The 15,335-nt window shown below is 56.7% G+C and overlaps 1 protein-coding gene across 2 annotated transcripts in view; it reads right to left on the bottom strand.

Annotated features, from left to right (window-relative positions):
- Positions 1–15,335, bottom strand: part of PTPRN2 (protein tyrosine phosphatase receptor type N2) — a 479,830-nt gene that overhangs the window by 338,377 nt on the left and 126,118 nt on the right. For both annotated transcript variants that reach the window (XM_070423558.1, XM_070423559.1), the window contains exon 3: positions 12,438–12,551. In XM_070423558.1, coding sequence (XP_070279659.1) covers positions 12,438–12,551 — 114 coding nt within the window. The remainder of the gene's footprint in view (positions 1–12,437; positions 12,552–15,335) is intronic.

Raw genomic sequence — 15,335 nt, 5'->3', positions numbered from 1 at the left:
CTTCCACCTGTGGCGTTCCATCTGTATTATTCTCGATGCATCCACCAAGGTTCATGCTTTGGCCCCATAACTTTTTCCTGTGTGGACCAAGCTCTGTTACTCTGCTTTATTTACGACGTCTGGTCATCTTCATGCTGGAAGATTCCAGACAGAGTCAAGGCACAGAACTGCTCATGTGCAGATCAGGGGGGAAACGAGAATGTCACTCATTGCAGTGTGTTTATTTATTCTGTGTTTCTCACTCTAAGGTCTAGGAGTGCCTTCCCTGTTTGCTTGGTGAATAAACTAGACTTTGGTTGGCTTCTAATGTTGTTCTAAAGGTGTATCTCTCTCTGCTTGTTGTCCCGAAACCTGGGATTCACCAAGTTAAGTAAAACAGAGTCTGTGCAGAGAATGGAACCTAAGAACAGACAGACCCTGGACTGCGCCAGGGACCTCCGGGGCCTGGCTGGTGCTTCTGGCCTGACATAATTCTCGGGCTGCCTCTGTTGGCACCATGTCCTTGCACTTTCTAATTCAATTCCTGACTTCAAATAAAGGGGCTCCACACAGCTTTGCCATTTACTCATAGTTCCAGCTGACACCCCAGGACCCAACAAAACTGCAAGCATGTTTAGCGCAGGAGGAGGGCAATGAGAGAGGAAGAAGAGGAGGGTCAATGCTGAACTGAGATGTGCAGAAATCAATCTGTAATTATCTGTCCCCGTCACATCTGAAGGCTTTTATTTGATAACTAGAGGCCTGATGCATGAATTTGTGCACAAGTGGAGTCTGGCCAGCCCACCCTGATGGGGGCTGATTGCGTTGGGCCGACACGGCAAGGGGATGTGGGAGGTTGGCTGCCTGGCTTGCCCCAATCAGGGTGGGGGAAGCTGATCAGGCTGGACCAGCCAGGAGGGGCCGCAGAAGGTCAGCCAGCCCTGGCCCTCATGGGGCGGGGGGGGGGGCGGTGATCAAGGGAGAGGCCGATCAGAGGGGCTACGGGATGTTGGCCAGCCGGCCTAGCCCCCAATCAGAATGGGGGGGGGCCATCAGGGGCAGGACTGGCCAAGAGGAGGGGCCGTGGGCAGTTGGCTGGCAGGCCCACCCCCAATCGGGGTGGGGAGGGCCAATCGGGGGTGGGACCAGCTGGGGGGAGGGGCCACAGCTGATTGAGGCCCCGGTTGGGCTGGTTGGCTGCTGCAGTGCACATCATAGTGACGGGTTGTTCTGTCCATGGTCATTCTGGTCATTCCAGTCATCCCATTGTTCTGGTCACTGGGCTTTTATTATATACTAGAGGCCCAGTGCACAAAAATTTGTGCACTCGGGGGTTGGGAAGGGGGGGGGCCCTCAGCCCGGCCTGTGCCCTCTCGCAGTCTGGGACCCCTCGGGAGATAACGACCTGCTGGCTTAGGCCTGCTCCCAGGTGGCAGAGGGCAGGCCCAATCCCTAGGTGCAGCCCCTGGTCGGGCTCAGAGCAGGGCCAATTGGGGAGTTGGGGCGCCGCCCCCTGGCATGCACAGAGCAGGGTGGATTGGGAGGTTGCGATGCCACCCTCAGTCACGCTCAGGGTAGGGCCGATTGTGGGGTTGGGGCACCGCCCCCTGTCACACTCAAGGCAGGGTCGATGCGGAGGTTGCAGCACCACCCCCTGTCACGCACAGAGCAGGGCCATTCAGGGGGTTGGGGCGCTGCCCCCTGTCACGCACAGAGCAGGGCCAATCAAGGGGTTGGGCGCTGCCCCCTGTCATGCACAGAGCAGGGCCGATCAGGGTGTTGGGGCGCAGCCACTGTCACACTCAGGGCAGGGCCAATGGGGAGGTTATGGCTCTACCCTGTCACACACAGAGCAGGGCCCGTGGGGGTGGGGGTGGGGCGCCACCCTCTATCACCCACAGAGCAGGGCCGATCAGGGTGTTGGGGCACAGCCACTGTCACACTCAGGGCAGGGCCGATGGGGAGGTTATGGCTCTACCCTGTCACACACAGAGCAGGGCCCTTGCGTGGGGGGGGGGGGGGGTTGGGGCACCGCCCTCTATCACACATAGAGCAGGGCCGATCAGGGGGTTGGGGCGCCTTCCCCTGTCAGGAACAGAGCAGGGTGGATAGGGAGGTTGTGGCCCCACCCCCATCACACACAGAGCCGCAGGGCGATCAGGGGGTTTGGGCGCTGCCCCCTGTCATGCTGATCCGGTGCCAGGAGGCCTCACGGCTCTGCTGATCCCGGTGCTGGGAGGCATATCACCCTTTTACTATATAGGATAGAGGCCTGGGGCCTGGCTGGTTTGCCCTGAAGGGTGTCCTGGATCAGGGTGGGGGTCCCCACTGGGGTGCCTGGCCAGCCTGTATCAGGGGCTGATGGCTGTTTGCAGCTGGTCACACACCCTTCAGGGTGGGGGTCCCCACTGGGTGCCTGGCCAGTCTGGGTGAGGGGCTGAGGGCTGCTTTCAGGCTGGCGGTTGTTGACTGAAGCTCCCAACAGCTCCTTTTTTCTTTTTTTCTTTTTTCTTATTCTGGGTCAGCTTTAGCTCTGGCTGTAGCTCTGAGGCTTCCACTGCTGATTGCGTTCTATAATCGAAACAATGTATAACTTCAGCTCTGAGATCCCGGCCTATATTTGTTAGAATGTTTCAAACTGCCAGCTCAGAGGCTGGCAGTGGCAGGCGGGGAACGTTGGAGTCCTCCTTCACTGCAGCAAGCAAGCCTCATGTTCACTTCCAGCTGCCTGGCTGCCGGCCGCCATCTTGGCTGACAGTTAATTTGCATAAGGATACGCTGATAGCCAATGGGAAGGGTAGCGGTCGTACGCTAATTACCATGTTTCTCTTTTATTAGTGTAGACTAGAGGCCCAGTGCACAAAAATTTGTGCACTTGGGGGGGAGGGGGGGTCCCTCAGCCCGTCTTGTGCCCTCTCGCAGTCTGGGACCCCTCAGGAGATAATGACCTGCTGGCTTAGGCCTGCTCCTGGGTGGCAGAGGGCAGGCCCAATCCCTAGGTGCAGCCCCTGGTCGGGCTCAGAGTAGGCCCGATTGGGGAGTTGGGGCGCTGCCTCCTGTCATGCACAGAGCAGGGCAGATCGGGAGGTTGCAATGCCACCTTTAGTCACGCTCAGGGTACAGCCGATTGGGGGGTTGGGGCACCGCCCCCTGTCACACTCAAGGCAGGGTCGATAGGGAAGTTGCGGCGCCACCCCCTGTCACGCACAGAGCAGGGCCGACCAGGCGGTTGGGGCGTTGCCCTCTGTCATGCACAGAGCAGGGCCCATCAGGGGGGTTGGGGAGCTCCGCCCTGTCACTCACAGAGTAAGGCCGATAGGGGGTTAGGGCGCTGCACCCTGTCACACACAGAGCTGCAGGGCGATCAGGGGGTTGGGGAGCTCCCCCCATCAGGCACAGAGCAGGGCTGATCAGGGGGTTGGGGTGCCTTCCCCTGTCACGAACAGAGCAGGGCAGATAGGGAGGTTGTGGCCCTGCCCCCTGTCACACACAGAGCCTCAGGGTGATCAGGGGGTTTGGGCACTGCCCCCTGTCACGCTGATCCCAGTGCCGGGAGGCCTCGTGGCTCCGCTGATCCCGGTGCTGAGAGGCATATTACCCTTTTACTATATAGGACAGAAGCCTGGTGCACGGGTGGGGCCAGTTGGTTTGCCCTGAAGGGTGTCCTGGATCAGGGTGGGGGGTCCCCACTGGGGTGCCTGGCCAGTCTGGCTGAGGGGCTGAGGGCCGTTTTCAGGCTGGCGGGTGACTGAAGCTCCCAACAGCTCCTTTCTTTCTTTCTTTTTTTTTTTATATTCTGGGCCAGCTTTAGCTCTGAGGCCTCGGCTGCTGAAAGCAGGTTTCTGGCCTTTGTTTACCTTCTGTATTTGATACAATGTTGCAGTCTGGCTGGCTGAAGCCCGGCTGACTAAAGCAGGTTTCTGGGGTTTTGTTTAGCTTCTATATTTGCAACATAGTTGCTTAGAGTTGCAGCTGAGAGGCCGGCAAGTCAGGCAGGGAACGTTGGAGTCCACTGTCACTGGAGCAAGCAAGCCTCCCTGTTAGCTTCAGTGCATGGCTGCCAGCCGCCATCTTGGCTGGCAGTTAATTTGCATATCGCCCTGATTAGCCAATGGGAAGGGTAGTGGATGTGCGGCTAATTACCATGTTTCTCTTTTATTAGATAGGATGAATGCAAGTACCACACACGGCCATAATATGAATTACTTCACAGAAAAAAGTGATCGTCTCTATGACCTAGGTAGCATTTACTGAGGTTTCAGACAAGGTTATATCCCACACAGCCCATAAACGGGTCCTCCCCTCCTGCCTCTCTGGGAAGATGGGAGCTCCCAGGTCTCTCTGGGCCTCCATTTCCTCCTCTGTCCACGCCCAACTCTCAGTCATGTCTGAAATGAAGCCTCTGTGAAACAGACGCCCAGGATCCCCAAGGCAGATGCTCCCTCCACCGCACCCAGTGCTCCATGGGCGCTAAGCATGCCCTGACGCTGGTGTCAGCTACAGTTCTCACAGGACTAACCTGACCATATCCTGCACAGTTAGAAGTCAAGGCTGTAATTTGCCTCAGGGGAAGATGCAAGCTTTTAAAGCAGTCAAAGTTAGGGGAGGGCATCTAGTTTTCATTGTAAGGGTAGGAGGCAGTTTATGAGTATTTCTGGAACCTACAAAGATATCTAAGCATCTTCTTTTTAAAAAAATGTTTTTATTTATTTTTTTGAGAGAGAGGGATGGAGAGGAAGCATTAGAAACATCAATAATGAAAGACAATCATTGATCAGCTACCTCCTGCACGTCCCTTACTGGGGATCAAGCCCACAACCTGGGCATGTGCCCTGACTGGGAATTGAACCATGACCACCTGGTTCATAGGTCGAAGCTCAACCACTAAGCCAGGTCAGCCGGGCTTTACACATCTTTTGAAGGACAAAAATGTGATCCTCAAACACATAGAAATAAGCGAGACTTTGGTTTGGCCCCCAAGTGAGGAAATTGTGTGGGAGGCCCTTGCTTTCATGTCTGGTTCCTTATTTGACGTCTTTCGTGCAATTAGAGGTTTGCTCTGGTATCAGCTGTTGGCATCAGCTTGGAAGACAGTCTGCTTTCTGCAGCTGTTCTGCTTTGAGCACAAGTCATGCAACTGCCCACACCCAGCCCCCAAAGAACAAACTGCAACATCAGAAATGCGTTCACAGCATCTCTGCACTTGGATGAACCACAGGAGGCAAGAGACAAGACAGGACGGAGAGGTGGCAGAGCTGAGAACCAGAGAAGAAGGGCAGGTGAGGCGCTCCAGGAAGAAACCGGAACCTGGGGTACTGGAGACTGAACATGCGACTTCCACCCCCTCGCTCAGCTCACTGGGGGAAGAAGAGATGCAACCTGCTCACCGGCACCGACAGCTCATGATAACCTTGTCCGCTGCCGGCCATCACGGTGTGGGCCTTCTTGGCCACATCCTCAGATGCCCTGTGTGTGGTGGTTAGATAGTTAAATAAACAGAAGGTGAGTCTGTGTTATGGATCCAGCCCTCTGGGCCCAGCCTCCTTGGACCAACAGTCTCTGAGGCTGCGGATGTGGCAGAGCACGTGGTGTGCGGACACAGAGGCTCCTGGAGACACATGCTGGGCAGGAGGAGGCCGCTCTGGGGGCCGGGTAGGGGACAGGCCAGCATTCTGAAAGTCCTTGAACAGCTAAGAGAACAGGAGTCTTTCCATGCAAAGATGTCGATCTTCCTAGTCCACTGCTCCTCGAGAGAGGGCAGCGAAGACTCACTGTGCAAATTAGGACTCCTCTCGCAGGGTCCTGCCACAGAGGGCAGCACGGAGCACACAGGCTTCTGGAACATGACTATAAAATCCGGGGAAGGAAAGCTCTAGAACCCACCCTATTTTTTGTTTTAACTATGGGACTGTCTTCCCTCCAGTTCAGACTCCTCAACCTTAGCAGTAGCTGGGAGACCACGTCTGAGAGGGGCAGGGATCTGGGTCCTGAGCGCACCTGCCCAGAAAGCTGAGGGGTGAGGCAGCCTCTGCCGTGTGGAAGACATTGCATCTCCTTTCAGCTCTGAGACTCTCGGCCCACATGCTGTGAGCTCCCCTGACCATTCTTTCTACTTGTTCGAGGCAGAGAGAGGTTTGTCTTGGAGAAGATCTTCTTTTCATGAAGACCCTCATTTATTCTTTGGCTGTAAAACCCACAGGAAAGAGGGTCCTTTATAGCCAATGAGGAGATGCCAAGAGCAAATATGAACCTAGTTCAGGGGATTTTCCTAGTTCATGGGATTTTTCCCAAATAGGAGATGATGCTCAATGTGGAGTCACATGAGAGCCTAGCAGAGTGTGAGATGCTGTGCACACACGGCTCACACTGGGCCTCGGGTAACAGGGCTCCACGTCCATGGCTCATGTGTCTGTTGGAGACTGGGAGGATTTCCCACCAACAGTTCAGACCACACACCCACCAAATTATAACTCCTTCCTGAAAATTTAGGTACACAATTATTTTTTAATCTTCAACCAAGGATATTTTTTTCATTGATATTTTTAGAGAAAGTGGAAGGGAGGAAGGAGGGGGCATGGGGAGGAAAAGAGGGGAGAGAAAGAACATTGATGTGAGAGAGACACATCGACAGGTTGCCTCCCATACGCTGGGGATAGAACCTACAACCCAAGTACATGCCTTTGACCGGTAATCAAACCCAGGAGCCTCCTGTGTGCAGGCCGATGCTCTAACTGCTTAGTAACACTGGCCAGGGCACATATATAAATTTTTAATGATTAAAGGCTTTTTCAAGTTTTCTATACCTTTTTGAGTCACTTTTATTTGTTTACTAGAGGCCCAGTGCACAAAAATTTGTGCACTCGGTGGGTCCCTCAGCCCGGCCCTCTCGCAGCCCGGGAGCCCTCAGGGGATGTCTACCTCCCAGCTAAGGCCCACTCCCCGGGGGATCAGGCCTAAGCTGGCAGTCAGACATCCCTCTGGCAGTCCGGGAGCCCTTGGGGAATGTCCAACTGCAGCTTAGGCCCACTCCCCTGCAGCCGCCTATGTGGAAGGTGCAGCGCCGGGACTGGGACTGCACTGCTGTCTCTCCCACTGCCTCTGTGGAAAGGGGGGGGCGGGGGCGCCAGGACCGCTATGGCTGGCCTGGCAGCACAGGCTCACTGGCCCTTCCCCCTGCCCAATGGTCATTCCGGCAGGTCGTTCTGGAAGGTCATTCCACCATTCAGTCTAATTAGCATATTAGTTCTTTATTATATAAGATGGTGTTTTTAAAATCTTTATTGTTGAGAGTATTACAGATGTCTCCCTCATTCCCCCATTGGCCCCCTCCCCCCAAATCCCCTTCCCCAGGCCTTCGCCACCCTATTGTCTGTGTCCATAGGAATGCATATTATATGCATAGAAATTCTTTGGTTAATCTCTTCCTGCCCCCCTCCCCACTTCCCTCTGAGATACATCAGTCTGCTCCATGATTCCATGCCTCTGGTTCTATTTTATTCATCAGTTTATTTTGTTCATTAGATTCCTTGTTCATTTATTTTGATTTTTAGATTCAGTTGTTGATAGATATGTATTTATTGCCATTTTATTGCCATATTTTTTTTATCTTTTTTTTTCCTTCTTCTTCTTAAAGAAGACCTTTTAACATTTCATGAAATACTGGTTTGCCAGTGATCAACTTCTTGTCTGGAAAGCTCTTTATCTGACCTTCAGTTCTAAATGATAGCTTTGCTGGGTAGAGTAATCTTGGTTGCAGGTCCTTGCAATTCATCACTTTGAATATTTCTTGCCACTCCCTTCTGGCCTGAAAAGCTTCTGTTGAGAAATCAGCTGAGTTGTATGGGCACTCCCTTGTAGGTAACGAACTGCTGTTCTCTTGCTGCTTTTAAGATTATCTATTTGTCTTTGACCTCTGGCATTTTAATTATGATGTCTTGGTGTGGGCCTCTTTGGGTTCATTTTGTTTTGGACTCCCTGTGCTTCTTGGACTTGCAAATCTATTGCTTTCACTGTGTAAGGGAAGTTTTCTGTCTTTTTTTTTTAGACAGGGCTAAAAAAAGAAATTGTTTTTCAAGCCCAAGCCCCAAGCAGTGAGCAGCAGGCTGGCTACCTGCATCCATTCTGGGACAAAGGAGCTTCCATGGGGACCTGGGGCCTAGAGTCTGTCTGCCAGGCCTGGGCCCAGGGAGGCGGGGTGTGTCCTGTCTGGCTGAACAGCTCATCTGCAGCGGAGGTTTGCTGGCTGAGAGTGAGCATAGGTGAGTGACAGCAGCGTCTCTGTGCAGCTGATGACATCGGCCATGTTTCATTATCAGCAGCGTCCAGAACTCAAGTCAGTTGAGGACTATCAAGAGGAAGATGCCCCACTAGAAATGACCCTCTGGGCTGTATCTGCACTTGTACCTGTCCTTTTGCCCATATGCTACTTTACTTTCCAGTCTTCTACTGAAAAGTCCAACCAGGGCTTCTTCTTCCTCACCTCTGCTCAAGCCCCCCTGTCCCCGCAGTGACATGTCAGCAAATACACAGATAAATGAATGCAACAGATGCATAAGCAGACAGATGCCTTGACTTTTGATGCCACTGGTTCCCCAAAGTCCGTGGTGTTGCCTCCGGCCCCCTTTCCTCACATCTGGCCTCATACATTTCTGCAGGGAAAGCATGGTGCCGGGTGGGTTTAACAGCACTTCCTTTCGCAGAAACGCCCCAGACTTGGAGAAGCTGGAAGTGCCCTGGAGCAGGTGGGGAGGGTGGGTACTGGAAACAGTGGACCACTGTCTGCCACTCACGGCCCCTTCATGACCTTCCACTTCCCGCCCTTAGCGGTCCCTCTGCCATGTCCCCACATGTGTGACTGTCCACCTGAATAGCAGCTTTGTGACTGCATTGACTACCATGGGCACATCCCCGCACTCCACCCCACAGCACTCATCCACCTGGAGTTGGGGCAGGTGAGCTTGGCCAGACTTTAGCAATAAGGAAGGACCCTGATTTCCAAGGTGGAACAGAAGACAAGTGGGAAGGTGCAGGTGGGAAGGGACGGGTGGGAAGAGACAGGTGGGAAGGGACAGGTGGGAAGGGGCAGGAGGGAAGGGGCAGGTGGGAAGGGACAGGTGGGAAGGGGCAGATGGAAAGGGACGGGTGGGAAGGGATAGGTGGGAAGGGGCAGGTGGGAAGGGGTAAGTAGGATGGGGCAGGTGGGAAGGTGCAGGTGGGAAGGGGCAGGTGGGAAGGTGCAGGTGGGAAGGGGCAGGTGGGAAGGGGCAGGTACAGGTGGGAAGGGGCAGGTAGGAAGGGGCAGGTGGGAAGGGGCAGGTACAGGTGGGAAGGGGCAGGTAGGAAGGGGCAGGTGGGAAGGTGCAGGTGGGAAGGGGCAGGTGGGAAAGGGAAGGTGGGCAGGTATAGGTGGGAAGGGGCAGGTGGGAAGGTACAGGTGGGAAGGGACAGGTGGACGGCAAGCAGAAGCCACCCACGGAGGGAGCCCCAGAAGCCAAGGCCACCTCACTGAGCCGCGGCCCCAGACGCTCAGGCAGAGCAGCCGGGTCGCAGCACTGGCCCCTGCCCAGCTCTACAACCTCCTGGCAACACTGGCTTTCTGCCCTGCTTCCTGTCCTTGGGATCCTTCTCATTCTCCTTTAAGGAGCTACAACATTGCGCTAGATATTTTCCTTAGCTTTACTTTCTGGCTTTTGACATCCAGCTCAATATGTCGGGAGGTTCCGCCAGGAAGTAAGTCACATGCCAATGCATGACACTATACACGGAATTTCAATGGCTTGTCGGAAGACGTGAAATGTGTTTTTAAAATTTAGTCCATGAGAGAACAATGTGCCCTCCATGAAGCAAAGCCTCCTGTGGGAGCATGGCTAAATCGTGAGCGCACTGCCCTCGATCAGCACAGAGACTCTACGGAGGAAGCCGCTCCCATCCCGGAGACGCGCCCACACCGGGTCCGGGACACACTGGGATGCAGCCACAGCCAGGCAAATGCAGTGACCGCGTGGAGTGACCACAGCGGCTCTGAAAATGCTCTCTTCCCCAAGCCCGCCACATCGTGTGAGCCGAGCTCAGGAGGAGACAGACTCCTCCACACCTCGAGGTGTCACCCACACTGAGCCTCATGACCAAGAGGAAATGGAGACGCAGACAGACAGTGCAGCAGAGAGCAGGGAGCACAGGGGAGGGGATTCGATGACAGCTCTGTGGGAAGCACCATGTTAGGTGAGGGACCCCAAAGGGTGTGGGCACACGCACATCTGTGTGTTTGTACGCATGTGCATGTGTATGTCTGTAGGCACGTGACATGTGTGCACACTGGTGTATGTGTGGTAATGTGTGTGTACATCTGTGTGCATGTACATGGATGTGGGGGGGATGCACATGGATGGATATGTGGGTGTGCACATGCGGTCCTGTGTGCACAGTGGTGCCTGTGCTGCTGAACATGTGGGCATATGGATGTGTGTTTATATATATGTGCACAAGGATGTATGTGTGTTGGTGTTAGTGTGCACATATCTGTTCAGGTATGTGTGTGTTTGTACATATGTGTGCATCTGTGAGTCCACACGTGCTCATTTGTGTGTGCATATGCATGTGTGTGCATATGTGGAGTGAAGCAGTGTCAGCAGGCTCTGAGGGCGGCACGCCAGAGCTCTCACAGTAAGGACTGTTACTGGCAGATCGGGAGCAGCAGTGCAGAATCTAAATACACCAAACCACCCACCTTCACGCTCACATGCAGGTGACCTGGGCCCTGTCCCACACATGGGCACCACCAGACCATGAGTCCTCGCACACAGCTGCAAAAGGAGGGGTGACACACGCCGGAGGCCTAACACCCGCCACCTGGGTCAGCCGGTGCTCACTGAACAAACAGACCCCGGGCCCAGCCCCTGTCAGACACTGGGGATGGGTGTTCCAGGCGTGTATAGGAGGCAACCGATCTAAGTTGCTCTCTACAGTCAATGTTTCTCTCCTTCTCTCTCTCTCTCTAAAAAAAATCAATAAAAACACATCCTCAGGGGAGGATTGAAAAAAGAAGAAACTGCTTTTGGCCTGCACCAGACTTTCATAGGCACTGAACACGAGACGGCATGCCACCCAGTCACCAGGGGACTTCACTGGGTTATTATGGTTCTGCATGACCCCAACCATAATGCGGAGGAAACGGGTCTCCGCAGCCGACTTGCTCTGACCCACAGACCCTGCCAGCAGCTGGCCACCTACCCCACCCTCACTCTCCAACCCTCACCCTCACCCTCACCCTCACCCCCACCCTCTAACCCTAACCCTCACCCTCACCCCCACCCTCTAACCCTCCACCCTACCCTCTAACCCTAACCCTCACCCTCACCCCCATCCCCACCCCCACCCCCACGACAATTTGCCCACAGCGGCAGACTTCCGGCCCAGGCGCAGACCATAGCCTGGCTGAGACGCTCAGTGGCTCCCCCACCTGTGGCCGGCCAAGCCCCGTAGCTAATCACAGACAGGACCTGAATGCGCCCACTTCTGCTGAGCCCTGCCACTCAGCACTGCCCGGCCCTTAAGAAGCCACGCACACTGCAGACACCCGGGGGAGCCCAGCCAGTTCTGTTCCCCTCACTCACTGGACCACACACGTCTTCCTCTGGAGCCACACACAGCCCGCGAGAGCCCAGGACCCACAGTAGCATGGAGGCCCCACTCCAGGCCTGGCTACCACACGAGGCTTCACCCCACAAGCCCCTCCCATCACTCCCCTCACGCTGAGCTGGATCGGCCTGAGCCCCCCACACGCTGAGCTGGATCGGCCTGAGCCCCCCACATGCTGAGCTGGGTTGGCCTGAGCCCCACACACACTGAGCTAGGAAGTGAACTGAGTGCATAAACCGTATATTTAATCTGATGGCTATTAATACAAATAATTCTGTGTAGCCCAAATCTAATCAAAAGTATATTCACCCCCCTACATGCTGAGCTGGGTCGGCCTGAGGCCCTCTCCCCACCACGCTGAGCTGGGTCGGCCTCTGGTCCAGGCTCGTGCATATGTGAATTATAAATAACAGATCTACATCATAATGTTCAAGTTATTGAAAATTAAAAATTATCTGAGCAAACAGTTAACAGGACTCCCCTGTGAAAAACTGTAGGACGACAATTTGCCCACAGCGGCAGAGCGGTGACTGCTTTTCTCCGTGATGGGCGGTGGGGCTGGACGGTCACCCGGTGAGCAGCCCCCACCTGCCCGCCGGCGCCCGCTCGCCTGCGAAGCGCTGCAAAGCGACTGTGGATCTGCACACCGCAGCCGCCCGCCCGCCTCTCCCGCAGGCGCTCCTGCTCCAGCCTCTTCTCCCCGCCACTAAGTCGGTCCTACTTCCTTGCGACCCTCAGAATTCTGAGAAGCAGAGTGTCGCTGAGCCCTGAGCGCTGGGGGCACAGCGGCCCCGGGAGCCCCCGGCTCCATTCCTGCCTACCTGCGCGGGACAGCTGCAGCAGGGCGGCCCTCAGACGCTGCTGGGCCCCCGGCGACACCTCATAGTGGTAGACATCTGTCACCGGAACCTTCTGGCACCTTCCAAACACTCCGTCTGTGAGAAAAAGGGAGGCAGAGAAGAGAAAGTGATGTTTCCTTTTCAGAGAGGAGGAAGGCATCACACCCTCACTGCACCGTGGCCAGGCTTCGCAAGGGCTTCAGAACATCATCACAGCTCTCGGATGTCAGGGCACTGGGAGAGCAATGGCTTATCTGAGTAAGGAGAGTGTACCATGGGCCATGGCCATGGGCTGTGAGAGTGGGCCGTGGGCCATGGGTGTGGGCCGTGGTCGTTGGCCATGGGCATGGGCCGTGGGCCGTGGGTGTGGGCCGTGGCCGTGGACATGGGCCGTGGGCTGTGGGGAACAAAGGCAGAGCTGGAGAGAGGCTCAGGAACCCAGAGCCACTTGGGTTTTTTATTCGCGTTCCCATCCCTTCCTCCCCACCTCCCCACCCCTCACTTTTTGTAATTTCCACGCAGTGACATTCAGGACTGGTTTTCCAGATGTGAAACAGAACCCACAGGAAGGGTAATGTTAACTTGCAGAAGCCACGAGGCCCATGGATGCCTCCACAGAGCCACGCGGGAGGTGCTGACGTGGTGTGGCCTGCACACCAGCCAGGGTGAGGGCTTTCTGAGAACCCAGCAGCGGTGCTGGCCGAGCAGGGCGCATTCCGGGACAATCCCGCAGCTCCCACCCTCTGTCCAAAGGAGGACCTGCTCCGCCGCGTCCCTCCCAGCCACGCCCCGTTCCTTAGGCCCTGGAACCACTGGCTGTGAGACAAGCTTCCTGTAGGGCTCCACACATTCAAATCGCCACCTTCCCCACCCAAAGGCCCAATGGGGACCGTGCTGCCCACACAGGGTGGCCATCTGCAGCTTCGGCCGGAGAGAAACGCGTCCCTCATTGTCCGCCCGCGTCCCTGCCGGGGCAGCTAAAGAAAGCTTCGCTCGCACAAGTCTAATTAGCAGCCACGCACTGCCGGGGGCACACATGTGCTTGGACCAGGGGTCCTCAAACTACGGCCCGCGGGCCACATGCAAATACAAATATTGTACTTGTTCCCATTTTGTTTTTTTACTTCAAAATAAGATATGTGCAGTTTGCATAGGAATTTGTTCATAGTTTTTTTTTAAACTATAGTCCGGCCCTCCAACGGTCTGAGGGACAGTGAACTGGCCCCTGTTTAAAAAGTGTGAGGACCCCTGGCTTGGACTGACGAGCCCTGTCCTTAGCAGAGTCATCTGAAGTGTCGCACGCATCACTGGGACTTCTGTGGGACTTTGCAAAGCCCCGTGACTCAGCACACCTCTAACCACAGCGCATGGAGGAGCACATCATCTGCCGGCCAAAATCCACGCTTCTGCCACCCACCCAGAGGTGGGGACAGCTCCTACAGGGAGGGTCTCGTCCCCACGCTGCCAGCGCGCTGGCCTGTCTGCGGCGAGCACACCCTCCACAAGTGCCCTGTTCTCTGGTTTGGTTTTGTGCCAAGGACTCCGTGCCTGTGGGTGGGGTGCTTGTGGGGGGCACAGACAGGGGGTGGGAGAAAGAGGGCAAAGGGGAAATGCACTCTTCAGGATGTCCTGGAAGCTCTCGCTTTACTTGTCAAATGGAAATATTGTGACAGTAGAATCGTAGTGTGGGGACCAGAAAAAGCACTGAGATGGCCCAGCCCACATGGTATAGATGGGGAAACCAAGCTGGAGTGTGGGGACGAGGCCGGGGGGGGCAGCAGCTGACCGCAAGGCCGTGGGGGGGGGGCTGGCAGCTGACCGCGAGGCCGTGGGGGGTGCTGGCAGCTGACCACGAGGCCGTGGGGGGCCGGCAGCTGACCACGAGGCCATGGGGGTGCTGGCAGCTGACCACGAGGCCGTGGGGGGTGCTGGCAGCTGACCACGAGGCCGTGGGGGGGTGCTGGCAGCTGACCACGAGGCCGTGGGGGGTGCTGGCAGCTGACCATGAGGCCGTGGGGGGCCAGCAGCTGACCACGAGGCCATGGGGGTGCTGACAGCTGACCACGAGGCCGTGGGGGGTGCTGGCAGCTGACCACGAGGCCGTGGGGGGTGCTGGCAGCTGACCACGAGGCCGTGGGGGGTGCTGGCAGCTGACCATGAGGCCGTGGGGGGCCAGCAGCTGACCACGAGGCCATGGGGGTGCTGGCAGCTGACCACGAGGCCGTGGGGGGTGCTGGCAGCTGACCACGAGGCCGTGGGGGGTGCTGGCAGCTGACCACGAGGCCGTGGGGGGTGCTGGCAGCTGACCATGAGGCCGTGGGGGGCCGGCAGCTGACCACGAGGCCATGGGGGTGCTGGCAGCTGACCACGAGGCCGTGGGGGGTGCTGGCAGCTGACCACGAGGCCGTGGGGGTGCTGGCAGCTGACCACGAGGCCGTGGGGGGTGCTGGCAGCTGACCATGAGGCCGTGGGGGGCCGGCAGCTGACCACGAGGCCATGGGGGTGCTGACAGCTGACCACGAGGCCGTGGGGGGCCGGCAGCTGACCACGAGGCCATGGGGGTGCTGACAGCTGACCACGAGGCCGTGGGGGTGCTGGCAGCTGACCACGAGGCCGTGGGGGGTGCTGGCAGCTGACCACGAGGCCGTGGGGGGTGCTGGCAGCTGACCACGAGGCTGTGGGGGGTGCTGGCAGCTGACCATGAGGCCGTGGGGGGCCGGCAGCTGACCACGAGGCCATGGGGGTGCTGACAGCTGACCACGAGGCCGTGGGGGTGCTGGCAGCTGACCACAAGGCTGTGGGGGGGGCCGGCAGCTGACCACGAGGCCGTGGGGGTGCTGGCAGCTGACCACGAGGCCGTGGGGGGGGCCGGCAGCTGAC

Source organism: Myotis yumanensis, unplaced genomic scaffold (genome assembly GCF_028538775.1).
Source record: "Myotis yumanensis isolate MYYU_CA2020_CCGP unplaced genomic scaffold, mMyoYum1.0.hap1 SCAF_9, whole genome shotgun sequence".
Classification (NCBI taxonomy): domain Eukaryota; kingdom Metazoa; phylum Chordata; class Mammalia; order Chiroptera; family Vespertilionidae; genus Myotis; species Myotis yumanensis.
The sequence above is the reverse complement of the archived record's forward strand: the minus strand, read 5'-3'. Positions and strand labels throughout refer to the sequence as shown.